General features: G+C 40.5%; 1 protein-coding gene across 5 annotated transcripts in view; it reads left to right on the forward strand.

Moving 5' to 3' along the window:
- Nucleotides 1–272: 272 nt before the first annotated feature.
- Nucleotides 273–20,691, forward strand: part of IGF1 (insulin like growth factor 1) — a 75,858-nt gene continuing 55,439 nt past the window's right edge. The window contains exons 1-2 of one of the 5 annotated variants that reach the window (XM_070370249.1): nucleotides 273–570; nucleotides 5,061–5,217. In XM_070370249.1, coding sequence (XP_070226350.1) covers nucleotides 508–570; nucleotides 5,061–5,217 — 220 coding nt within the window. In that variant the 5' untranslated portion in view covers nucleotides 273–507. Of the gene's footprint in view, nucleotides 571–2,338; nucleotides 2,394–5,057; nucleotides 5,218–20,691 lie in introns of those variants that run through there. The other 4 variants (XM_070370248.1, XM_005898612.3, XM_005898611.2 and 1 more) reach the window with 4 other exon arrangements.

Consider the following 20,691-nt stretch of genomic DNA (forward strand, 5'->3'; position numbering starts at 1 on the left):
AATATTCCTTTCATACGGGTAAGGTGTATTAGCAGATGTGTGTGTCTTCATGCCCGGTAGAAAGTTAATCAGAGGACAGCATCAGTATTTTAATGTCTGCTCCTCTTGTCACTAACACACATTCTTTTAAGGGAAAAAAATGCTTCTGTGCTCTAGTTTTAAAATGCAAAGGTATGATGTTATTTGTCACCATGCCCAAAAAAGTCCTTACTCGATAACTTTGCCAGAAGAGGGAGAGAGAGAGAAGGCAAGCGTTCCCCCAGCTGTTTCCTGTCTACAGTGTCTGTGTTTTGTAGATAAATGTGAGGATTTTCTCTAAATCCCTCTTCTGTTTGCTAAATCTCACTGTCACTGCTAAATTCAGAGCAGATAGAGCCTGCGCAATGGAATAAAGTCCTCAAAATTGAAATGTGACATTGCTCTCAACATCTCCCATCTCCCTGGATTTCTTTTTGCCTCATTATTCCTGCTAACCAATTCATTTCCAGACTTTGCACTTCAGAAGCAATGGGAAAAATCAGCAGTCTTCCAACCCAATTATTTAAGTGCTGCTTTTGTGATTTCTTGAAGGTAAATATTTCTTACTCTTTGAAGTCATTGGGGAATTTTCTTTAAATTGTGTACTGTTTGCTTCTGCTTAGAAATGTTCTTCACTTTAGAATTTTCATTGTTTCGGCACTGGGAGTTATTTATAAATTGCTGAATATGCAATTCTGTGGGATCTGAAAAAATAGCTCCGGGAGATAAATGCCTTTGCACAGATATCTGTATGAGTAAAAACTATTGCAAGGTACTTATGCTAAATCCTCCACTTCTTCAGGGCTTGAGTGGTGTCATTATAGAAGATTCCTTTAAATCCTGTCTATGGTTAAGGGCTATAGGGCATGGATATGAACTTTTGGATTTTTTTTGCAGGTGCAGATGTTTTATTTTTAAGACCATGTTCATGTGTATGTAGGACTGTGTGTGGTTGTGTGTGTGTGTGTGTGTGTGTGTGTAACTTGCCAGGACTTTTGATTACAAGGCATGCCACATACAAAGAGTTACGTTTTAAATGATATTAAAGCTTTTAAATATGCTCTTTGGAGCTAAGGTCCCGGAACTCTCTGCACTTATGCCCAGAGAGTCAAAGTTAGAGTGAAGTTTCATTTGCTCTTCTGAAAAAGAACTCCTTAAGAACTCCTGCTGACCTTGCATATTCGGATAATTTAAACAAATGCACACTGTATATGGAAAGCGGAAACTTTCTAGCAACTGCTATTCCAAGTTTTTTCTTTTGAAGAGGACTCTCAGGGGCGAAGTTTGGACTTGGGGTTTTGTGTTGTAAAACGCGGATTTTGTATTTGGGATTGTAAAGTCTCTTTAGGTAAATTTGGCTAGCGTTGTCAATGCACTGACTTCGCCTTTCCAATAACTGGCCCTAGTTCAAGTTTCCATTCTCAGCAAAATTATATCTTTCAAGACTTGTATTTTTCCAATTTGCAAGCATTTTTAAGCTGCTGTCACTGGCTCCCCGATGCAATTGCCTGTGGGCTCAATTCATGATACGTCCCTACCGCTTAGTCCAGCACCCGTTTGCCGCTTTCAAGTACTCCACCACTACGACTTTTCTTAGTCAAGTCAGTGGCTTAGGAGTTAAGAATACATCCTTGTCGGGCACCTGATCCTGCCGCCCTTGAGATGCCAAGATGCACACTGGCTACCTTGCTTTTAAAAGAAATGAAGTCAGTATACACATATGCTATATTGTCTGACAGCTGGGGATTTTGTCTCCCTACTTAGACGATCCTAAAAGGGGCTGTGTGGTGTTATCTCTGCATTAATTACAAGTTTGGAAAACTCCAAATGAACTTTCCATGCTGTGTATGCTGAACTTTTCAGAAGTAGAGCTAGCTAGCCATAAGTTGTTGCTTTTTCCTGTACTTGGAGCAGGAAGTGGTTTCAGGGAGCTACGTGGTTCTTTCAAATGTAATTCAATGAGTAAAGGTGTCTGCCAGGCAGAGCTCACAAGCTGATTGTACTGTGAGTCTCAAGATATTTCCAAGTGTTTGAGTCAGAGGGAAGAGGGCACAGGGGAGGACTGGAGTTTCGGCCCCTGTCCAGGACGGCTACAATAGGCACACGATGGAAATCGGTGGCTTGATTGGGAAGAGAAGATTGACTCAAATCCCAGCCGTGCAATTTGTTTATTGTCTGAATGGACAAAAGGCAGTTTACCCAGGCTCATAGCATACCTGCCTGGGTGTCCAAATGTAACTAGATGCTTTCACAAACCCCACCCACAAAGCAGCACATGTTTTTAAGTCCTCAGTTTTCTATTCACATCAGTCTCATAATACCCACCCTGACCTGCTGTAAAAGATCTGGAACAAACAAAAATGGTTACACCTACAGTGAGTATTTTCTTATGACTATTGCCCTCAAATTTTGCTGGGCATTTTTATTATAACCCAGACATCTGGAACCAATTGATATTCCATTTATTTAAGATAAAAAGAAAGGTTTTTAAAATTTTGGATTTGTAAATGATTTTTGAGAAAGAGTGCTCTGGAATTTTTTTTCTCTCTCTTCTCTTTCTAGTTCTTCTTTCATTTCTTTCTTTCAGATCTCTCCTTTCTCTCTCTTCATTTCTTTTGTGTTTAGAAAAATAAAAGGCCAAGGAAATGATGAACATATGGGGCCACTCATTTCAAACTTTTTAATTCCTAAGCAAGTTCTTTATTGTTTTCTTTTGGGGGAACATAATGTGATAAATTCTCTGGTTCTCTGTGGGTGTGATGGACTGTTTCCTGAACTAAAAGAAAATGCACTAGAGGTTCTATCTTGTCCTAGAACTATAAGTGCTGATATTTATCTGAGAACATAACTCAGCAAAAAGGAGAAAAAAGGAAGAAACAAAAGAGGGAAATCTGTAAAAAAATAAACCTTAAATTCTTAAATGCTAGAGACTGATAGGTATTGCTGAGTTTAAATGTGTTACACAAAAGAAATAGCTATTAAAAGTATAATGTTGACATCTAACAAAGTTCTCAATTCCCTAAGGCTTTAAGTTGAGTTCCTTTTCCCCTGGATTTCACAACAACTGAAGAACCTGAATGCATCTACAGTTGCAGGTGCTTTGCCTTAAGCTTCACCATTAACTCAGCAGAGAAGGGAGCAATGGAGAAATAGGCTGGCAAAATAACATACGTTCTAGAACTGGCTGGTGGCCAGAGCGTGGGGCATGCTCTGTAAGATCAGTTAGGAGTGTTCTCTTTTGAAAAGGGCAAGGAAGTCCAGTTGGCTTGGACTTGTTGAGATTTCCACTGGAAATACTGAAAGGGAAAACTCCCACCAATTATTTTATAACTAAGAAAGATGAGGATTGGATGACAACTTGTTTCTAGCAGTCCCTGTGGCTTTGGCTATGTGGGGGTGGAGGGTTTCCATGAACAGGTCCTATGGAGAAAATGGAAGAAATTCTCCATCAAGCTTTCACCTCCTCTTCTATTTTATGTCTATTATTTATGATGATTTGCAAATAGAGGACGCTTTTCATCTTCAACTGTTTCACAAGCATTAACTAAATATTTACATTGTGTTAACGAGAATCAGGGGTTTAGGCTTTTCCCCAATTGCTGAACTTAAAGTCTGGCCACAAAAATGGAAATCTTAATTACAGTGATGGAGCAAACTTTGCCACTGATGTAGAGAGCCATTAAGAGTCCAGGGAGGGCAAGGAAGGTGGTCGGAAAATAAATGACTGATCCTGTTTCTTTGAAAGTGATGGAGTTGAATGGACCTGCCACCACTGGGAGTTTCAGAAAAGCCTCTTTTCATAATGATAGTTTCCAGTTTAACTCTATGACCTTTTGATAGGGTCCCTGATTTAACATCCTGTCACTGACTCTGCTGATGCTGCTGAAAGTAAATGCATCTGAGAGGGATAAAGCTACTCACCTTGGGAGGCTTCCTAGAAGAAACCACATCTTTGTGCCACAAGTAGCAATGTGGAAAAACTTAATGATCACCTTTGCATTGTTTCGCTGCTGAGAGCAAGGATGGAGACTTGAGCCACAGGAATCCTGCCTCTGGCAGGGCTGACAGTTGGCTGTCTGTCACTGGCTAAGTCAAGCCAACCAGGGGTCTCTGCTATAAAAAGGATACAGTGACACTTAAGTCCCTCCAACAGATGAAGTCAGAATTCCTGAGACTTAAAAAAAAAAAAAAAAAAAAAAGACTTTTGCAGGTTTTGAGCCCAGTTCCCTGTTCGTGGAAGGCACTGCCTACACGTGTGTTGATCTGACATTGAGCTTGACACAAGGGGCTTTAGAATGCAAAAGGAGTCGGGTTTACTTGCCATACACCAGTTTCATTCTGAAATTCTCAGATGTTTCCTGTTCCTGGTTTTTAACTTTTACTTGTAGTTGTTAACTGCTGATGTTCTTCAGGTAAGAAATCTCTCAGTCTCTCTTTCTCTCCCTCTGATTCTGTCTCTGCCTCTCTTAAGTAGAAAAAAAAAGCTATAATGATATATAGTATTTTCACAAGTTCTTTTTCAGCTGCAGTAAATTCTCTTTAATCAGTAGCTGGGGAATGACGTTCTGGTTAATTTAATATTCTGGTCAGTAATGGATGCACATGCCATCTGTGGATGGCCAATTTGAGAGAATTTAAATTAATAAAACATATCTGGTGCCAAGTCTGGACTGAGCACAAATTAACCTTTGATGATTCCAGCGGTTTACCAGGATCTCTGAGTGGTGTGCAATAAAAGCATCTTTCACCTTCACACATTAAATGTTTCAGGACATTTATCTCATTGAATTGTAATAGGAACCCATAAAGAAAGGGTTCAAGAAGGACTTCCCCAAGGTTTCACAGTAGCAAGAGGATTAAACTCAGATAGCATGATGCCAAGACCTGCTCAGAGGTCACTCACACACCTTGTTGCACTCCTGAGGGCATAGTTTTGATTAATAACAGGAATGCAGAGCTGGGGTAAAGGCACCCTTGACTTGCCCCCACTCCCCTGGCAAGGACCCAGGAGGAAGATGACCCTCCTTCTGCTTTTTCAGCAGGTGAAGATGCCCATCACATCCTCCTCGCATCTCTTCTATCTGGCCCTGTGCTTGCTCGCCTTCACCAGCTCTGCCACGGCGGGACCCGAGACCCTCTGCGGGGCTGAGTTGGTGGATGCTCTCCAGTTCGTGTGCGGAGACAGGGGCTTTTATTTCAGTAAGTAGCCTCCCTCTCGCTGCTCTGTGGATTTACAACTGCCGGGAGTGTGCGAAGAACTGAATGACTGCCTGTGGCTGGCAGCCGTCCTCAGTCTCCGAGATTCCTCACCTTAATGCGAGCCTAGTGTTTCAGCGGGGCCGTGGCACGTTTTGCAGATTTTGGATGGAATTTTCCTCTTTAGCAGTTTGTCTTTTAACTACTTCCCGCTAGGCTTTCCCGCAACTATTCTGCTCTGCCCTCACTATTCCATTCCTTCCGGGGAAAAGACAGGACAAAATGGCCCTGGGGGGTTGAGGTTTTGGTTTTCCAGATCTGTGGGTGCACATAGCAATGTATGTGAACGTGTAGGGATGTTTTAAGTGCCAGGTCACTTGGAGGAAACTAGGAAGGTGGACTTGGCAAAGGGGCACATCCCAGATGTCTCCATGTGATATGAAATCACCCCGAACAGACAGAAGGTGAAAGTCGCTGAAAGGTACATTTGCAAAGACACAGGCTCTTGCTCAATGCAAACTGAAATGCTGAGTTCATTTGCCCTCCGTTCACACTGACCTTGAGGCTTTGTTGTTGCCTTCCTTTGATGTCACCCTTCTCTGGGGCTCTCCAGTGATGTCTCCATCTGGAAAAGGGTTTCTGACAAGTGCAAGGTCACTTATCCCATAAGTAGGTCTCAGGTGATTAAAAAGTCAACAGTCAATAAAAAGTAGACAGCAAGTCCATGCTTGCGGATAAATAATAAACACACACGGGAGTCCCTGCTGCTTGAGGGAATGGATCACTTAGAGAACACACCTCAGAGGCATCTGGCTCATGTATGTTACAGGACACTGAGTGATGGAAAGCCAGATGCTCGTTCTGTTTAATTCTTTGCAAGTTTAGAGAGTTTCAGGAAACTGACACTCAGGTCTTCAGGACCGTGAATCATTCTTAGAGGTTCATGTGGCTTAAGTGTAGACAGCTTACCTCAGTTACCCACTAGGCTTTGAATAGCTCCTGTGATGACTCACACACTTCCAGTCTCTCTCTTCTTCCCAGGAAGGTGTGTGCGTGAGAGAGAGAGACTGGAAGGAGGTGTCTGTGAGTGTAGCAGTCTGGGATGGGTAGGGAGAAATGGAAGGAAGAAGTTGATAGGCATGTTGATGGTCTGTACTCATTGTAGATTCGGTGACAAATGGCTTTTCAACAACTAGTGACAGAGAGTGAGACGTGCTTTCTACTCTTTAAATGGGCAAATTCCCACTCTCTGTTTCCAGCCAACGCTTTGAGTGAGTTCATTTATTTTTCTGGCAATAAAGCAATTCTATCCCATTCTCTGTTTCTGTGCAGACGAATGAGTTCATTTGGTGAGTGCTTTTCGAATAGCAGACCTGTTTTACCTTCAGAATATCTGGCAGAAGGCAAATGTGTCACATCGACATCACCCAGCGATGGCTTGTCACTACTCTTTACTTTGCTACTACTGATCCACATTTTAAAAAATGGATAAGTGGGTCTCAGTTATTATGCCCAAGAGGACCTTTTTTTTTGCTTTGATAATCCATTTGTGCCATTTCCTTTTATCCAGTTCACTAGGTGATGGCCGAGCCCCCAAGTGTCTTGGGTTATGTGCCAGATTGAATTGCCACATTTGATGTGACATGCTCCAGGATTTCCATGCACAGTGCATGGAAACTGGATCTTTCTATGACTGTGATGCTTACAGTTAAATGACAAAAAAATGAGAAAGAAAAAAAAAAATTTGATCCCATGTTACCCTTTGATACTTATATATGTTCACACAAAGAATTAAGGGTATTGGACAACTATGATGGAAACTGATTTCAACTCACTGGAAGGCATTCTATTACTCAAATGATCAGATTTTATAAATGTGTTTTAATTCTATCTTAATAATTTGAAAGGGGAAGGTTCTACATGGCAACTCTTAATGTATAGAATATAACTTTGGATAGAAGGTGGTTTTATAAATTGTGTTTTATTATTGAGAGTCTAGGTTTCCTAAGTTCTGGTTTATAGCACTCTGTGACAATGTAAATTATTTGTCTGACATAAACTGTCATGCACAAAATTATTCTTGTTAATTTTCTAGTCAACTGGACTAGCCTTTTTGCCCAAGAGAAGTTAACCCCTTTAAATCATTTAATTCAGAACATTGATGGAACCTCTGCTATGTGTAAGACACAGTACAGGCATGAGTGAGATACCTAGAAATGAATGAGAGATTAACTTTGCCTTCAAGGAACTCACAGTCTAGTTAGGAGGTTAAAAAAAAAAAAAAAAAAGTATTATCAAGTATCATAGAGGAAAATAATCATGGAAGAAAAATGCAATCCTTATGCTTTTCCTAAATACTTTTCCCATTTTTAAAATCAGGTGACCAAGATCTACCCTCTCAATGGGCTCCTTGATACCAAAGGCCAGATTGTTTACCATTGAATCCCAGGATCTAGCTCAATGCCTGGCTGATACAGCTGCGGCTCAAGTTTGTTGAACTGGCAGGACTGAATTGAATTGAATCCCATTGAATGTAATGGCATGACTTGTTAGGGATCTTAGTCTTTAGAATCATCAAGAATTAAGTTTGTCAGGTACTTTGGACAATCCTTTCTGCCTCATATTTACCCAACTATTCGATAAAACTTTATATCTTTTCAACTGAATACAATGTATACCAACAATGACTTAGACGAGACATTTAGATCCTCCCTAAGCTACATTGATGGTCTGTTTCATGTCTGAGCCAATTATTCTTCAAGGCATTAACTGTTGTCAACAAATTTTATTGAGTTTCCTTTTTGTCCCTTGAGATTTACTGTGTGTGAAGAAGTCAGCTTTAAGCATTTACAGCCTTTGAAATACTTTCTAGAGGAAAGCAGTCTTCCCTACCTCTACCCCTTGTCAGTTGACTCTTATTATTGTTTTTACCCCTTTCAAAGTTTTATTGTGGCTGCGTGCTTCATTTTAAGCTGCTTCAAATCCATTTTGAATGTATGGATTTTTTCTAACTGTGGAAGGGGGTTTCTGATCTTAGTTTGAAATGCAAACATTTAAAAAAATGTTACCTCCAAAACTATCTTTTTTACTGGGCCAGAATATTTAACAAGGGGAATTTTTAACCCTATTAAGAGGCAGAACTGTCCTGAATAACTTTTTCTTTTGGGGAGGGGGGGCGGTAACACTTATTTTGTGTCGATCAACCCAATGTTCTAAATGAGTTCCTATTTCTCTACAAGCCTAAGCTCCACTAGAGCACAGAGCATGCCACCTTCTCAGTTATCTGTTTTGTAAACATCTTCCCAGCATAAGTGCAAAAGTTCCTCTATAATTAACACAGCTTCACCAGACATTACATGCAATGAAAGTTGCAAAGAAGAGCTAAGTACTGATTCTTCCCTATATATCATAGTAAGAGAGCATGTCAACCAGTCTTGTACTTTCATAGTCTTGGGAGAAAAATGGTGGCCTAATGGAGTTGGCACATTGGGAAAGAGCTAGCTATTATCTTTCCAGATTGATGGAGGAGGCTCACAGAGAGCAGTTTGTCACAACCTTGCTGTGCATGGACCAGAGCAAGAGGAAAAGAGCTTCAAGGAAAATAGGAAAAGTTCAGCTTGCCATAGATACTATTTTTGACAGTCATGGTGATTAACCATTTTAACATATGCTTTAGAGGCTTGTGGAATTTCTCTCCTTGAAGATACTTTAAAAATTGACAGACAACCAACCACCTGGAATGGTTTCAATTAAGAGCAACTAAAAGAAAGCGAGTTTCTGGGGTCCTTTTTAGTTTTAAGAGTCTATAAAGAGTCCCTTAAATAAACTGTATATGCTTTATCTCCACGGTCTGGGAAAAAGGAGAAGTAAATCAATTAGAAAGGAAAGTTGGATACCCTTTTGGTTAGTCCAGATTTATAGCTTTTGTAAAATATACTTCCAATGCATACTTATTAAGAACAGGTCTGAATAAATGAATGGCATTCTTCATGTGTTAAAGTATACTGTTTTATAAAGAGTTTAAGTAAAACTTTGCAATGAATTTCATTGTTATTGATTGCAACAACCTTCCTAGATTGAGGTTATTATTATTAACTCAAGCTTCTTTCATTTGAAATATAGTGCTCAGAAAACTGCTCCCAGACCTGTCATTCATTAGCTGTATGACTTTGGCAGGCATTTAAACTTCCTGGGCCAAAATGTCCTTGTCTATAAAACAAGGGGATTTTGTTCAAGTAAATGACCTCTTCTAACTTTTAACAGACTCATAGTCTAGGTTGTAATTAACAAGGATTTGGTACTATTCAAGAAAGGAGAATCTTGGATTCAAATAGTGACCAAAGAACATTTTAGACTCCTTTATCTTCTTCACATAGTTTCTGTTCATCTCCAGATAGGGGACCCCACCTACTTAAAGCAAGAGAAGCCAGTGCCTTTGTTTTATTTTTGTTTTAAGCTGAGTTCCAACCCCTCAGGGATGGAATATAAGCTCAGACATGACCAAATACATGCAAGTCATCTGGCCAAAGAAGCACACACCTCGTGAAAACAGATTGCCATTTTTCTTTGCTAGGAAGGACTAACTGACAGTTCTCATCTTCACATTTTTTCAGTCTCCTGAAAGTAAGGACAGTTAAGTAGGTCAGTTTTTAACTGCTCTTTATAAATTAGAGGTGCAGATTGAATCTATAGTCTTCTAAACCTTGACTAAAAGCCTTTTCCCGGGCTTTTAAGACTGCCTATCCAATTAAAGAAGAGAGTACAGCACTGGGAACACCCAAAGACACACTCAGCCACCATTAGCATTGAGTGGGGCGTTAGCATTAGCTTTGAGTGGGGCTGGATTTGAGCTACACCATTTGCATTCCTTGGCTTGGCACCCCTTAGACCTCCAGCTATGCACTTGTGTGACAGCTGGTCAAAGTTAGAGGTACAGTCACTGGCTGTGACTTTCTCTTTTAAGCTAATTGGAACATGTGGGATTTGACCTTGGCCCTGGGCTTCCCTGGTGGCGCAGAGGTTAAAGCGTTTGCCTGCAATGCGGGAGACCTGGGTTTGATCCCCAGGTCGGGACGGGAAGATCCCCTGGAGAAGGAAATGGCAACCCACTCCAGTATTCTTGCCTGGAGAATCCCATGGTTGGAGGAGCTTGGTGGACTACAGTCCACCGGGTCACAAAGAGTCGGACACGACTGAGCGACTTCACTTTCACCTTCACTGGTCTCATTAGCACCACTAAGCTAACAGGCCACAAATATTCTTAAAGAGAAACAGTGAGTTTTCATATTAACCTTCACTAGTGGCTACTACTCTTTAAATATGCCCAAGAGGACTAGTCTGGGCAACCAAGGGACTTCTAAGAAAGTGATGATTTCTGTGCAAATTTAGAAAATATTGCAATATTGCAAATGCAATAATTTGCATTTTTCTGATATGGTCAAGCACCTCAAGACCATCTTCTCCCTGATGAACAGTTACGAGAAGCAAGAGAGGGAAGGAGTCAAGGCCAAGTGTGGTCTCTACTGTCAAGAATCCAGGATGTGAATTCTAGCTCTGTAACTTACTTGGTGGGTGGCATCGAGCAAGTCACTTAACCTCTTTGTTCTTCAATTTCCTCATCTCCAAAACAAGGACTACCTCACAGAACTGGTTAATCTATTAGAACATATTAAATTAGAATACTGCCTGGCACATGGTGAGCATCATAAACACATTAGCAATTATACTTATTTATTCTCTTCTGGGATCAGTTACAGAGTCTACTGCAAATGTCTGGGCAGCCCAATTCATTACACATTCATTTCTCTTGATGTGTGCTAAGTTGCTTCAGTCATGTCCAACTCTGTGAAATCCTATAGACTGTAGCCTGCCAGACTCCTCTGTCCATGGGATTCTCCAGACAAGAATACTGGGATGCATTGTCATTTCCTCCTCCGGGGGATCTTCCCAACCCAGGGATCAAACCCGGGTCTCCTGCACTGCAGGCAGATTCTTTACCATCTGAGCCACCAGAGAAACCTATTTCTCTCTATAGGGGCAGCCGATAAAACCTGTTGTTAATAGTAACACTTACAGCAGTATCAGTAGCACAAAGGATGTCTTATGCTTGACTAGTATTTGCATTTTTTCAAAATCCAATTGTAGCAGCTCTCTCACTTTGTCTTTACCCCAGTCTTAGATGGTAAAAATCATTGCTTCACTGGACAAGTGAGAAATGTGAGACATAGAGAGTTTGTGGTTTACCTTACTGGGTGGATCCAGAACCAAAGTCAAGGTCTCCTGCGTCCAAGAAGCACGTACATCTGCCCATTCACATTGTTTAAAGGTCCAAAGTGTTGCAAAGTGAGATACGCTTCCAAAAAGCCTTGGCATCTTCTGGGAGAGCAGGAACAGAAACCCCTGGGGGCGCAGTTGATTTTGAACTTCTTTGAAAGGAGACTCAAAGGAGACATCCATGGAATGACCCTACAGTTTACCTTCTAGAAAAACTTAGGAAATACTTATAGAATTTCTTCAGGCTGCACAAGAAAAGTTTCTTTGATTAGAGGCCGCTGCCATTTGAGTCCCTTGCCTTCACAGACTGGACTCCACTCAGATGGCACACTGCAGCTCCCCATTGAGCACATGGATATGTCTTATGATCCAGGGGACTCCTTCCTCTGGCCAACTTCAACTTTTCTTCTTTCTTGGCCACCAGACCTCCAGTGCTTCTTTCCTAGTGGCTATGAGTTCTGCTGTTTTTCCTCAAAGACCTACTGAAGAAGAACTGTTTGTTGGACCAGGCATCTCTCTCTGGGTTTTATAAGAGAGGTGGTAAAGGAGAAGTGGTCATAAGGCAACATAAGCCCGAGAGTGAGCCAGGCAGAAGTGTCTTCCCCAACTTGACCATGAAAGGAGCTGGGGAAGGTTTGGATGGGAGGCTTGCACCAGTGCAGGTGCCTCTCAACCAGTTACTTGAAGACCATCAGTATTGGAAGGTCTCAGATGTTCCTGGCTGGTAGGCTCATAGCTCCATTTTGGATCCAGAAGAGTGTTGGTGTTTTCCAAACAGCTGGGTCTCTGTATACTTAGTCCAGACATCATGGACCATGCCAGTATTTCTCAGGGCCTCTGTAAAGAGCCAACCTCAAGCCTCTAGCTAACTTTCTTCTGATTTCAGAGCCTACACCAAAGAATCAGACACTCTGCAAACAGGCAGGCAATTTTTCCCAAGGAGATTGCTCATTGTTCTTCATAATGGGCTACGAAACCTTTGCCCTTTTATGCAGCCAGAGTCTTTGACAACCATGGTGGCAAAAAATCATTCCTGTACTGAGCTGCTGCCCTGGCAGAGCTCCATCCTACACCTCTCCATGGAACATCAGCAAGCTCTTACATCACAAAGAATTACTTTTGGTTGCCTGGAAAGTTCAAGTCCCCAGGCCTTATTAGCTGTTAGACTAAGGAGATGACAACAGAACATTTCACTTGTCTTTATCTATATGTGAGATCATGTTTAAAACATAGCAAAGAGCTGTTATTTGACGTGTGATTCTTTAAGTGCAGTAAGTTGTATGCTTATTTAATGCATTGTTTAGTCTCACATTGGCTAAAGCCCCTTAAAGAAGCACTTGGCAAGCTCTGGCCTTTCATTCTTGGCATAGCTGCCCCTCTTACTTTTTCACTGAACCTTAAATGCCACGAAAAACCCTTCACTTACTTTACATCTGGCATATTACTTTATGCAATTGGCCAGAACTTTTGCACATGGCCCTCTGCATTTGTCCAAAGGTAATTAATGGCTTTGCAATATTTGATCAGCAGCAGCATGGACACAAAGAGAAGTTGTGCAATCAGCAGAGACCACACAGTCTTTTAAATGAAAATCTTTTTTGCATTAAATGCTCGGGCGTTGTGCAGGGATAAGGGTTTCCATGCCAAAAAAAAGAGAGAGAGAGAATGGGCATGCTGAAGTCCCCGGGAAGATACCCAAGAACCTGATTCTTGATTAAGTATATATCTCTGTAATAAAACTACCAAATTGTTCACAGAAAGTAAAATTGAAGATTGCTGTAAGCTTGGAAGGCCTTGAAAAATAATCTAGTCAAACACGAGAAGTTAAACTCAGAGAGAAGGGACAAGTCCAAGGTCATGCCCCTGCTAATTAGTGCAGAAGTAAGAAGGAGGAGATACTCTTGATTCTGTTTCCTGATTTCATGCTGTGTTCCACCTTTATCTGTGATGGACCATGCTTATGTCTAAGTTACCTGATAAATTTCAATGCCTTCAATCAGTCTCACCCAAATGAACATAGATCTTGGTGATGCTCTCATTCCAATAAATTTCCTGAGATTGAAGTTAGAGAGTTCAGAGAGTGAGAGACTGTTACTCCCTTGCTGTGGAAATGTGTACAAACCAAAGGTATCCCCTGCCTTTTTCCTATACCATACACTTGGCCTTTCAATGTGCCTGGGGCATTCCAAATCCACTTCAGGTCATGATTTAGAGTATTATTATATATTATATTATTCTGACTCTTTGGTCACTCTCTCCAATGTCAACTTGGGTAGAACTGCTTTGGAATGACTTAGCAAAGCTGTGCTCCTGGAAAATCTGAAACAGCCTGACGAGTCATTGGATCAGCTTCTTTTCTGGAGATTTCTCTGACGGCCCTAAGCCAAAAGAAATTTACACCTGATTTTTTTTTTTTTCACATTTCCAAGCAAATCCTCTATGAATCTCTTCAGATTTTTCTTCTTTCACCTGTGGTCTAGCTGAGGTACTAGAAAGGCTGTTGGAAGGGTCTTTTAAGCTTTCAGATGGGTTAGTCATAGAGTCAGTTCTGTGAGTGTTTCTGAGAAGATGGTCCTACCTCTGTGCCATTTACCCTGATGAAATGCGTCTTTCATCAGAGGCAAGTGATGAAGAAAGTCTGTGCTGAGCCAACCTACATGCAACCTACTCTTGATAATCTGTGAAACTAGGGAAAGGAGCACGAAGGGTGGGAATTCTGGATTCAGCTGACTTGGGACACTATATATATTTCAGCCTCCTCACTCCTCCTTCCTTCCTGCCTCCAGCCCCAGCCCTTTTGTAAGACCAAGTGGCATGTCTTAACATGCTACTTTATTCTCCCGCTCCCTACTCACCTCCCCCAGCAGTGCCATGGGCAACAGGATTTCTCAGCCTCAGCACTATTGACATTTTAGGCCAGATAATTTTTTGCTGGTGGAGAGGGACTGTCCTGTGCATTGTAAAATATTTAGCACCATGTTTGATTGACTTCTACCTTCTAGATGCCAGAAGTCCCATCCTCCAAATTGTGATAATCAAAAATCTGTGCAGGTGTTACCAAAATCCCCTGGGGAGGCGGGTGGTGCAAAATTACACCTTGTTGAAGACTACTGGACTAGAGCTGGCTCCAGAAGAAAAGCAGCCAGAGAGATGGGAAAGCCATGAGTGCAAGAGACACACAAACTAATTATCAGTCACTGGCTAATGGGGTCTGTGGTTCATTGCCCAGAGTAGAGCAACAAGAAGAATTACTGGAGTTTTGAAAGCTTCTCTCTGAAAATAAAGCTCTCTTCCTATAGGCTACCAATAAAAAAAGGTGTTTGCAAGCCCTCCTTTTCATCTGATAGCTATGGAACTCATTTATTTTAGTAACAGCAGTATGGGAAGGCAGAAATGAGAAACATTGTGTGCTTAGAAGTTTGAGTATGACAACTTGGAGTAAATGAAAAAAAAAAGTGGTTTTTCTTTGACTTCAGTATTTGTGGCTGTTCCCTTCTTGGTCATAGGCTTTCAATTCAGAGTTTAAAAGCCTGGTTCCTTTTCCCTGCTTTTATCTTTCCTATTTGAGTATCATTATAGTCATTTTATTATCTATAAACAGAACCACCAGAAAGCAGAAACAGATCAATAAAGTATTGCTTTGGAAATCAGAGGTTCCACATTTGGGGCTCACCCAGCCCCCTTACTTAACAGCTGTACGCTCTTGGAGAAGCCACTTAATTTCCTTGGGTCTTATATTCCTCACTTTTAAAATAAGAATAAAAATACTATACCACAGAGTTCTTTCAGGGCTCATCTGTAGAGGAGCTTTGGAAACTGAAAGAGAATCCAAATACGTCACTGTTAGTGGACTGAATTGAATAGTGGTTTGACTTTAGCCTTTAGTGACTTTGAACCATTAGTTCAATGGTTCTGCAATAATTACAGTGGAGAAAAGTTCATTTGGTAGTGTATCTTCTCAACCTAATTAATTAAAAATAAAAGCATGCTGGTATCTTCTATTACCTATCACTTTGAATTTAGACCACCCAAAAGTCTATTAATGGATCTTCAGAATGCTTACTCAGTATTACTGTTTATATCCTTATTGGAGAAAGTATTTAAAAAAACAAACAAAACAAAACAAAAAAACGGGACCTATCACTTTACCACACTGAGCTTGCTCAAAGAGTTAGTTTCCAGATAGTGGTTAGGTAGTCACTGAGGTACCACATGTAAGCAAAAAGATTTCCATTCTCCCAAGTCAGCTACTGGTGATTTTTGCTTACCCTCAAAGAAGCAATGCTCAGCAGAGGGAATATACTCAGTAATCAGAAAAGTATCTTTGTACTCGCAGTATCTTTGTCCACCTCAACTGCTTCCTTATCACAGTCTGACTTAGAAGAATTGGATTTTTTGTTTGAGCATGGCTTTGGTGAAATAAAAGTTCTGAGTCTGATCACCATATGGACCTGTGAACATGTGGTTCTTCTAGCCCAGAGGCTTTACATACAGCCACTCCTAGAGACACAACATTTGATGTAGAAACCCACAGTCAAATACTGGTTACTGCTGCCATGAATTATCCTTTCTTTTGAGTTCTTTCAAAAAAAAAAAAACCCAGAGACTAAGTTTTAAAAGTTTTTTTCTGTCCTTTGCAGCATGCAGGGCACTTAATGAAACTCCTTGACTTGATGTTTAAAAAGGCATTCCAAAAGCTATCTCCTTCTACCAGTCCCCAGGGTATACCCCATGACTTTGCATTTGCTACTGCCGCCATTGTGGATCTGAGACTGAAGGTATAGAAGGAAAAATCTACCTGAGGTGTCACCCCTTGGGATTCCTTAACTGTGGCCCCAGTGGAAACTTCTAGATCAACAGTAAGCTAATTCTAGTCAACAGGGAATTTTTAAGAGCTATCATAGGATTCCGCACAAATAGATTTCACCTATGAGAATGGTTTTGAGAACAGAACCTCCATTCAATTCCTCTTTCTTACTTCAACTGAGGTAAGCATACTAAAAGGAGAAGTGGCAGGCAAGGGAAGATATGTAACAAATGGTATATTCCTGGCAAATAAATCCTAAGGTAGGTATAACAACAAGAGCACCAGCCTTCAGAGAACACAAGTGCTTTCTCCTTACCAAAGTATAACTGAAGAACTGGAGAGCTAGGAAGAACCATATAGAGCAATCTGGTTCAGTGTTCTCACTTCCCGGATGAGGGAAACAAAAATCCAGAAAAAACATGATGTGCATGAGGTCACAAAGCATGCTGATGGGAAAGCCAGGACTGTAATTCAGTCACCTCACCCTTCTGTTTGGGGCTCTTTGCATAGCTGGATGTTTTAAACTTAACCTTGGTAAACCCATATGAAGGTAGCACTAGTAACCACAGTTCATAAACTCAAAGTGAACAGCTATGTCATATTCTTCTGGTGTCACACATCGGAAGAGTCTTTGAAAAGTTAAGCCCTTAACCACTCACAAGAACTTTTCCCCAATTTCTATCACCCATTTGGATAATATTATCAAGTCTTTTTATCCCAAATCTGATCAATCTGACTGTAGGACTATGGATCTTCATAGACTCTAGTAGTTTGATGGTTTGCAGGCTTAAAACAAACAAAAAGGGAAAGAATGAATTTCCGTTTTAGAGGCCATTTTAAAGTCACATTAGCAAGTTGATTGGTTGATGCATTTTGTGTTGCTTGTTAACTCAGAAGCTACCCAAAACAAAAGGTATTCTTGATGCATTATTTCTGTCTCTAAACATTCCTGACTTGCTAGTCTTCCATGAAGGCCTTCCATGAAGAAGCTTAAATTTTCCTACGTATTTTGAGTTTTATGTTTCTTTCCATTAAAGTTTCCAGCCGTTCATAGACATATTTAGTTTGGCAGAAGGTAGTGGTGACTCATGGAATGAAGAAATTTGAAAGCAAAGCTACTGAAATGGATCTAATTTCTTTTTTTGGGTAATTTGGGAGTGAGCAATTGATAATTTGTCTAATTTTTCCTGGTTTCATCAGCTGCCATACTGCCAAATATTTGTTCCATATGGATGCTTTGTTATTCCTGAAACATGTAACAAATTTCAGCTGCAACTATATCTAATATGGTCAAAGGGTAAGACTATTGTTGGCTCATTTTCTCATTGTTTTTGGCTGGACACCCTCAATCAATGGCTATTGAGTGAAAAAGCAGGATCATATTGAAACCATTTTCAGCATGTTCCTTCCTATGGATCCAACCATTTCACTCTGAGTTCGTCAAGCACAGCAAATGTTCTCTATTAAAGGGATGGTTATGTTTTAGGCATAGATGCCACTGCCAGCTAATTTCATTCACCTAATAATTCCACTGTCTCCATTTGGTATAGAGATGCTTTTGGCTCTCCAAAGTGTCCTTCTCTGAGTCTTGCTTCTCACTATAGAACAGATATTTGGGGATAGATTTTGAGAAGATCAATGACCTACTCCCTCTGTAGGCATTATTTCAGGGTTACTTTAAGAGAGACATCCTGAGAGCCCTGAAACATATGAATCATAAGACTTGTAAAAGTATTAGTGCCACAAATCTGGCTGGCATTTCTGCAGATTACCAGTACTTTGCATGCAATTATGGAGATCTCCCTTACCAGAGAAATCAGACAAGGATTCAGTAATGTTGCTCTCAACCACCATCAAAAATGGCTAAAGATACAGAAGGACTTATTTCTGGCTGGTTCTGAAGTAGGCACTGATCACTTAGTGTCTTAAAGTCATTCCATGGGTAATTGGTTTCAATCAATAAAAATGATTTCAATGCTGCCCTGCAAAAATAGCTAACATAATGAACAAAACAGTCTATTTCTTAGAATAAGCCAGACTTCACTGAAGGCCAGGGAAAGTGTTTTGTGACAAGAAATAATCTCTTATTAATGATGGGAAAATTGGGTTTAAGTAACAAATGTTACAGTGTCACATAGTAAAACTACAGGTTAGTGTAGCTAGATCTAGAGTCTTGCTACTCAAAGCCAACTGAGAGCTAGTTAGAAATTCAGAACCAGGGGCCCTACCCTCAACTAATTGAAAGAAAACCTGCATTTTAGCAAATACCCAAGAGATTTTATGCACATAAGGGTTTGAGGAGCCCTGGTCTACCGAATCACAGGAAATAGCAAATACCTGCTGACTGATAGCTCTCTCTCTCGTCTAAGAGAGAGAACACAAAATATTCAGATCTGGACTTTCACTAAGGAGTTGAAGAATGGTGTTGGGGCCAAACTTGCTTGTGATGGTTAGCAATGTATATGCTGATTCGACAGTATCAAGTCCTAATCCTCTGAAGTTGGTGGAGCCTTTCCTCAGAGGAAATATAGAACTGCTCCACGCATAACCCCACGGCCTGACCTTCTGTGAACTGGAAATTGGAACTCCTAATTGCTGTGGCTGCAGTTTCCAAACCCATCACTGGGGCCAGGAACTGAGGTCCAGGCCTTAAGATCTTGCCAGTTTCTTTTTCAATAGTTACATTTTTAAGAACAGCCAAGCAAGAGTCCTTTAAAAAAATATTTCTAATTGCATGGAGGGGAGAAATGTGTGTTTTACTCATATCGTATTGCTGCCTTTGTCATCCTCAGCCAGGTTCTAGCATTATTTCTTCTAACTTCAAGTTGATTAGTTCCATTAGGACTCCCATTGGGATGTAAGAGAAATAGTTTTAAACTAAGAAAAAGTGGGTTTCTGTCACTTACTGAGAGGTGAGGGGTAAACTTTAAATCTGCTTTTCAAAGGGACAGCTGGTTCCCCAGTTGATAGCCTTCACTAGACCCGTTCTGGAGCTGGGCTGTTTCCCCAGGATGAGCCCGTTAGTGAAGGTCTGGTTATTTGAAAGACATGGCTTCCTCAGGAAGACACGATGCCTCAGCTGGGTAGGTAGAAGTGAGAGAAAGCCAGTTTGTAACTTCTCTTCCTTGAATGACACTAAAAGAAAGGGAGTATTTGCACCGAAGAGTCAAGGAATATTGGATTTACTCAGAGCTCTTCCAGGAAATAGCTTGATAAATTTGGTGATTAGTCCCACGAGTCTTCAAACCTGTCTCCACTGGAACAATGATATTAGGATGAACCAAGACAGTCTGCTTCTGAAATGGGATTATTGGGATCTCTTTTCACAATTTTCCAGGAGTGGGGGAGGGGAATAAGCCATGGATTGTTCATATTTTTTCACAAACATTTTTCTTAAAATTTAAGTACCTGCCACGTCTTCACTGTATTCAACTCTAGGATAAGGTGGTATTTGACTTAGCTCACACATATATATTGAATTCATTTAGACTTAAACCCACAGCATTTTAACACAACAGTATTGCTGACTCTTTGGCACTCTACCCATTGAAAGAATGTTGACAAGATAATTTCTAAGACCTTTCCAGAACTGACATGTATTGTTATTTCGTGGAAATGTGTAAAAATCTTTAAGGGATCTAACTGGATGTGAATCATGTATATTGCCTTATTAGCATTCTTCTTTCATTTCTGTTGTTCAGTACTTTAGTAAAATGTATGGATGTAAAATTATAGCACTAACTAATCAATTCCATTATAGCATCATTGGCTAGTCATGTGCTCTGTCCTAAGCAATACCCAGGGGAGGATATAGCCATGCCTTCCAAGAAGTTTCATAATAGCAAATAAGGACTCATTATATATCAAGTAAAAAATATGTACTGGCATCCATTTATAATCACATCCCTCAATGTGGTTCTGCAAAGACTTGCACTGTAATAGTTTTTCTATCATATTCATTGTGCTATCAAATTGGTATCACAGTGGATTCTTTCTGGACTTGGACCTTTATGCATTTTCTCATTCTCATCTCTCATTATCATGGCACCATAACTGGGTCCCTGCAGAATTTCATTGAACTTATTATGAGATACTTAATATCATGACAACTCCAGATTAAATTGCACAGGAAATCAGCATTGTAAAAGGATCTTAAATAAAGTCCTAGTAAGCAACTTAAAAAATTATATCAATCACACAACCCCAAGCTTGACTCAGACAGGAATAATTCTCCCCTATTTTATTCCAGTCCACTTGACTCACTGAGTGCTTTCTAGTTAGCAAAACATGAAATGATGAAAGGAATGAGTAAGCACTGCCTCTACCCTCATAGAGTTAATACTCTAGAACAGATGTCACCAAATGGTCCCAGACCCTACCCCCACCCCACCTGAACC

Source organism: Bos mutus, chromosome 5, assembly GCF_027580195.1.
Source record: "Bos mutus isolate GX-2022 chromosome 5, NWIPB_WYAK_1.1, whole genome shotgun sequence".
Taxonomy (NCBI): Eukaryota; Metazoa; Chordata; class Mammalia; order Artiodactyla; family Bovidae; genus Bos; species Bos mutus.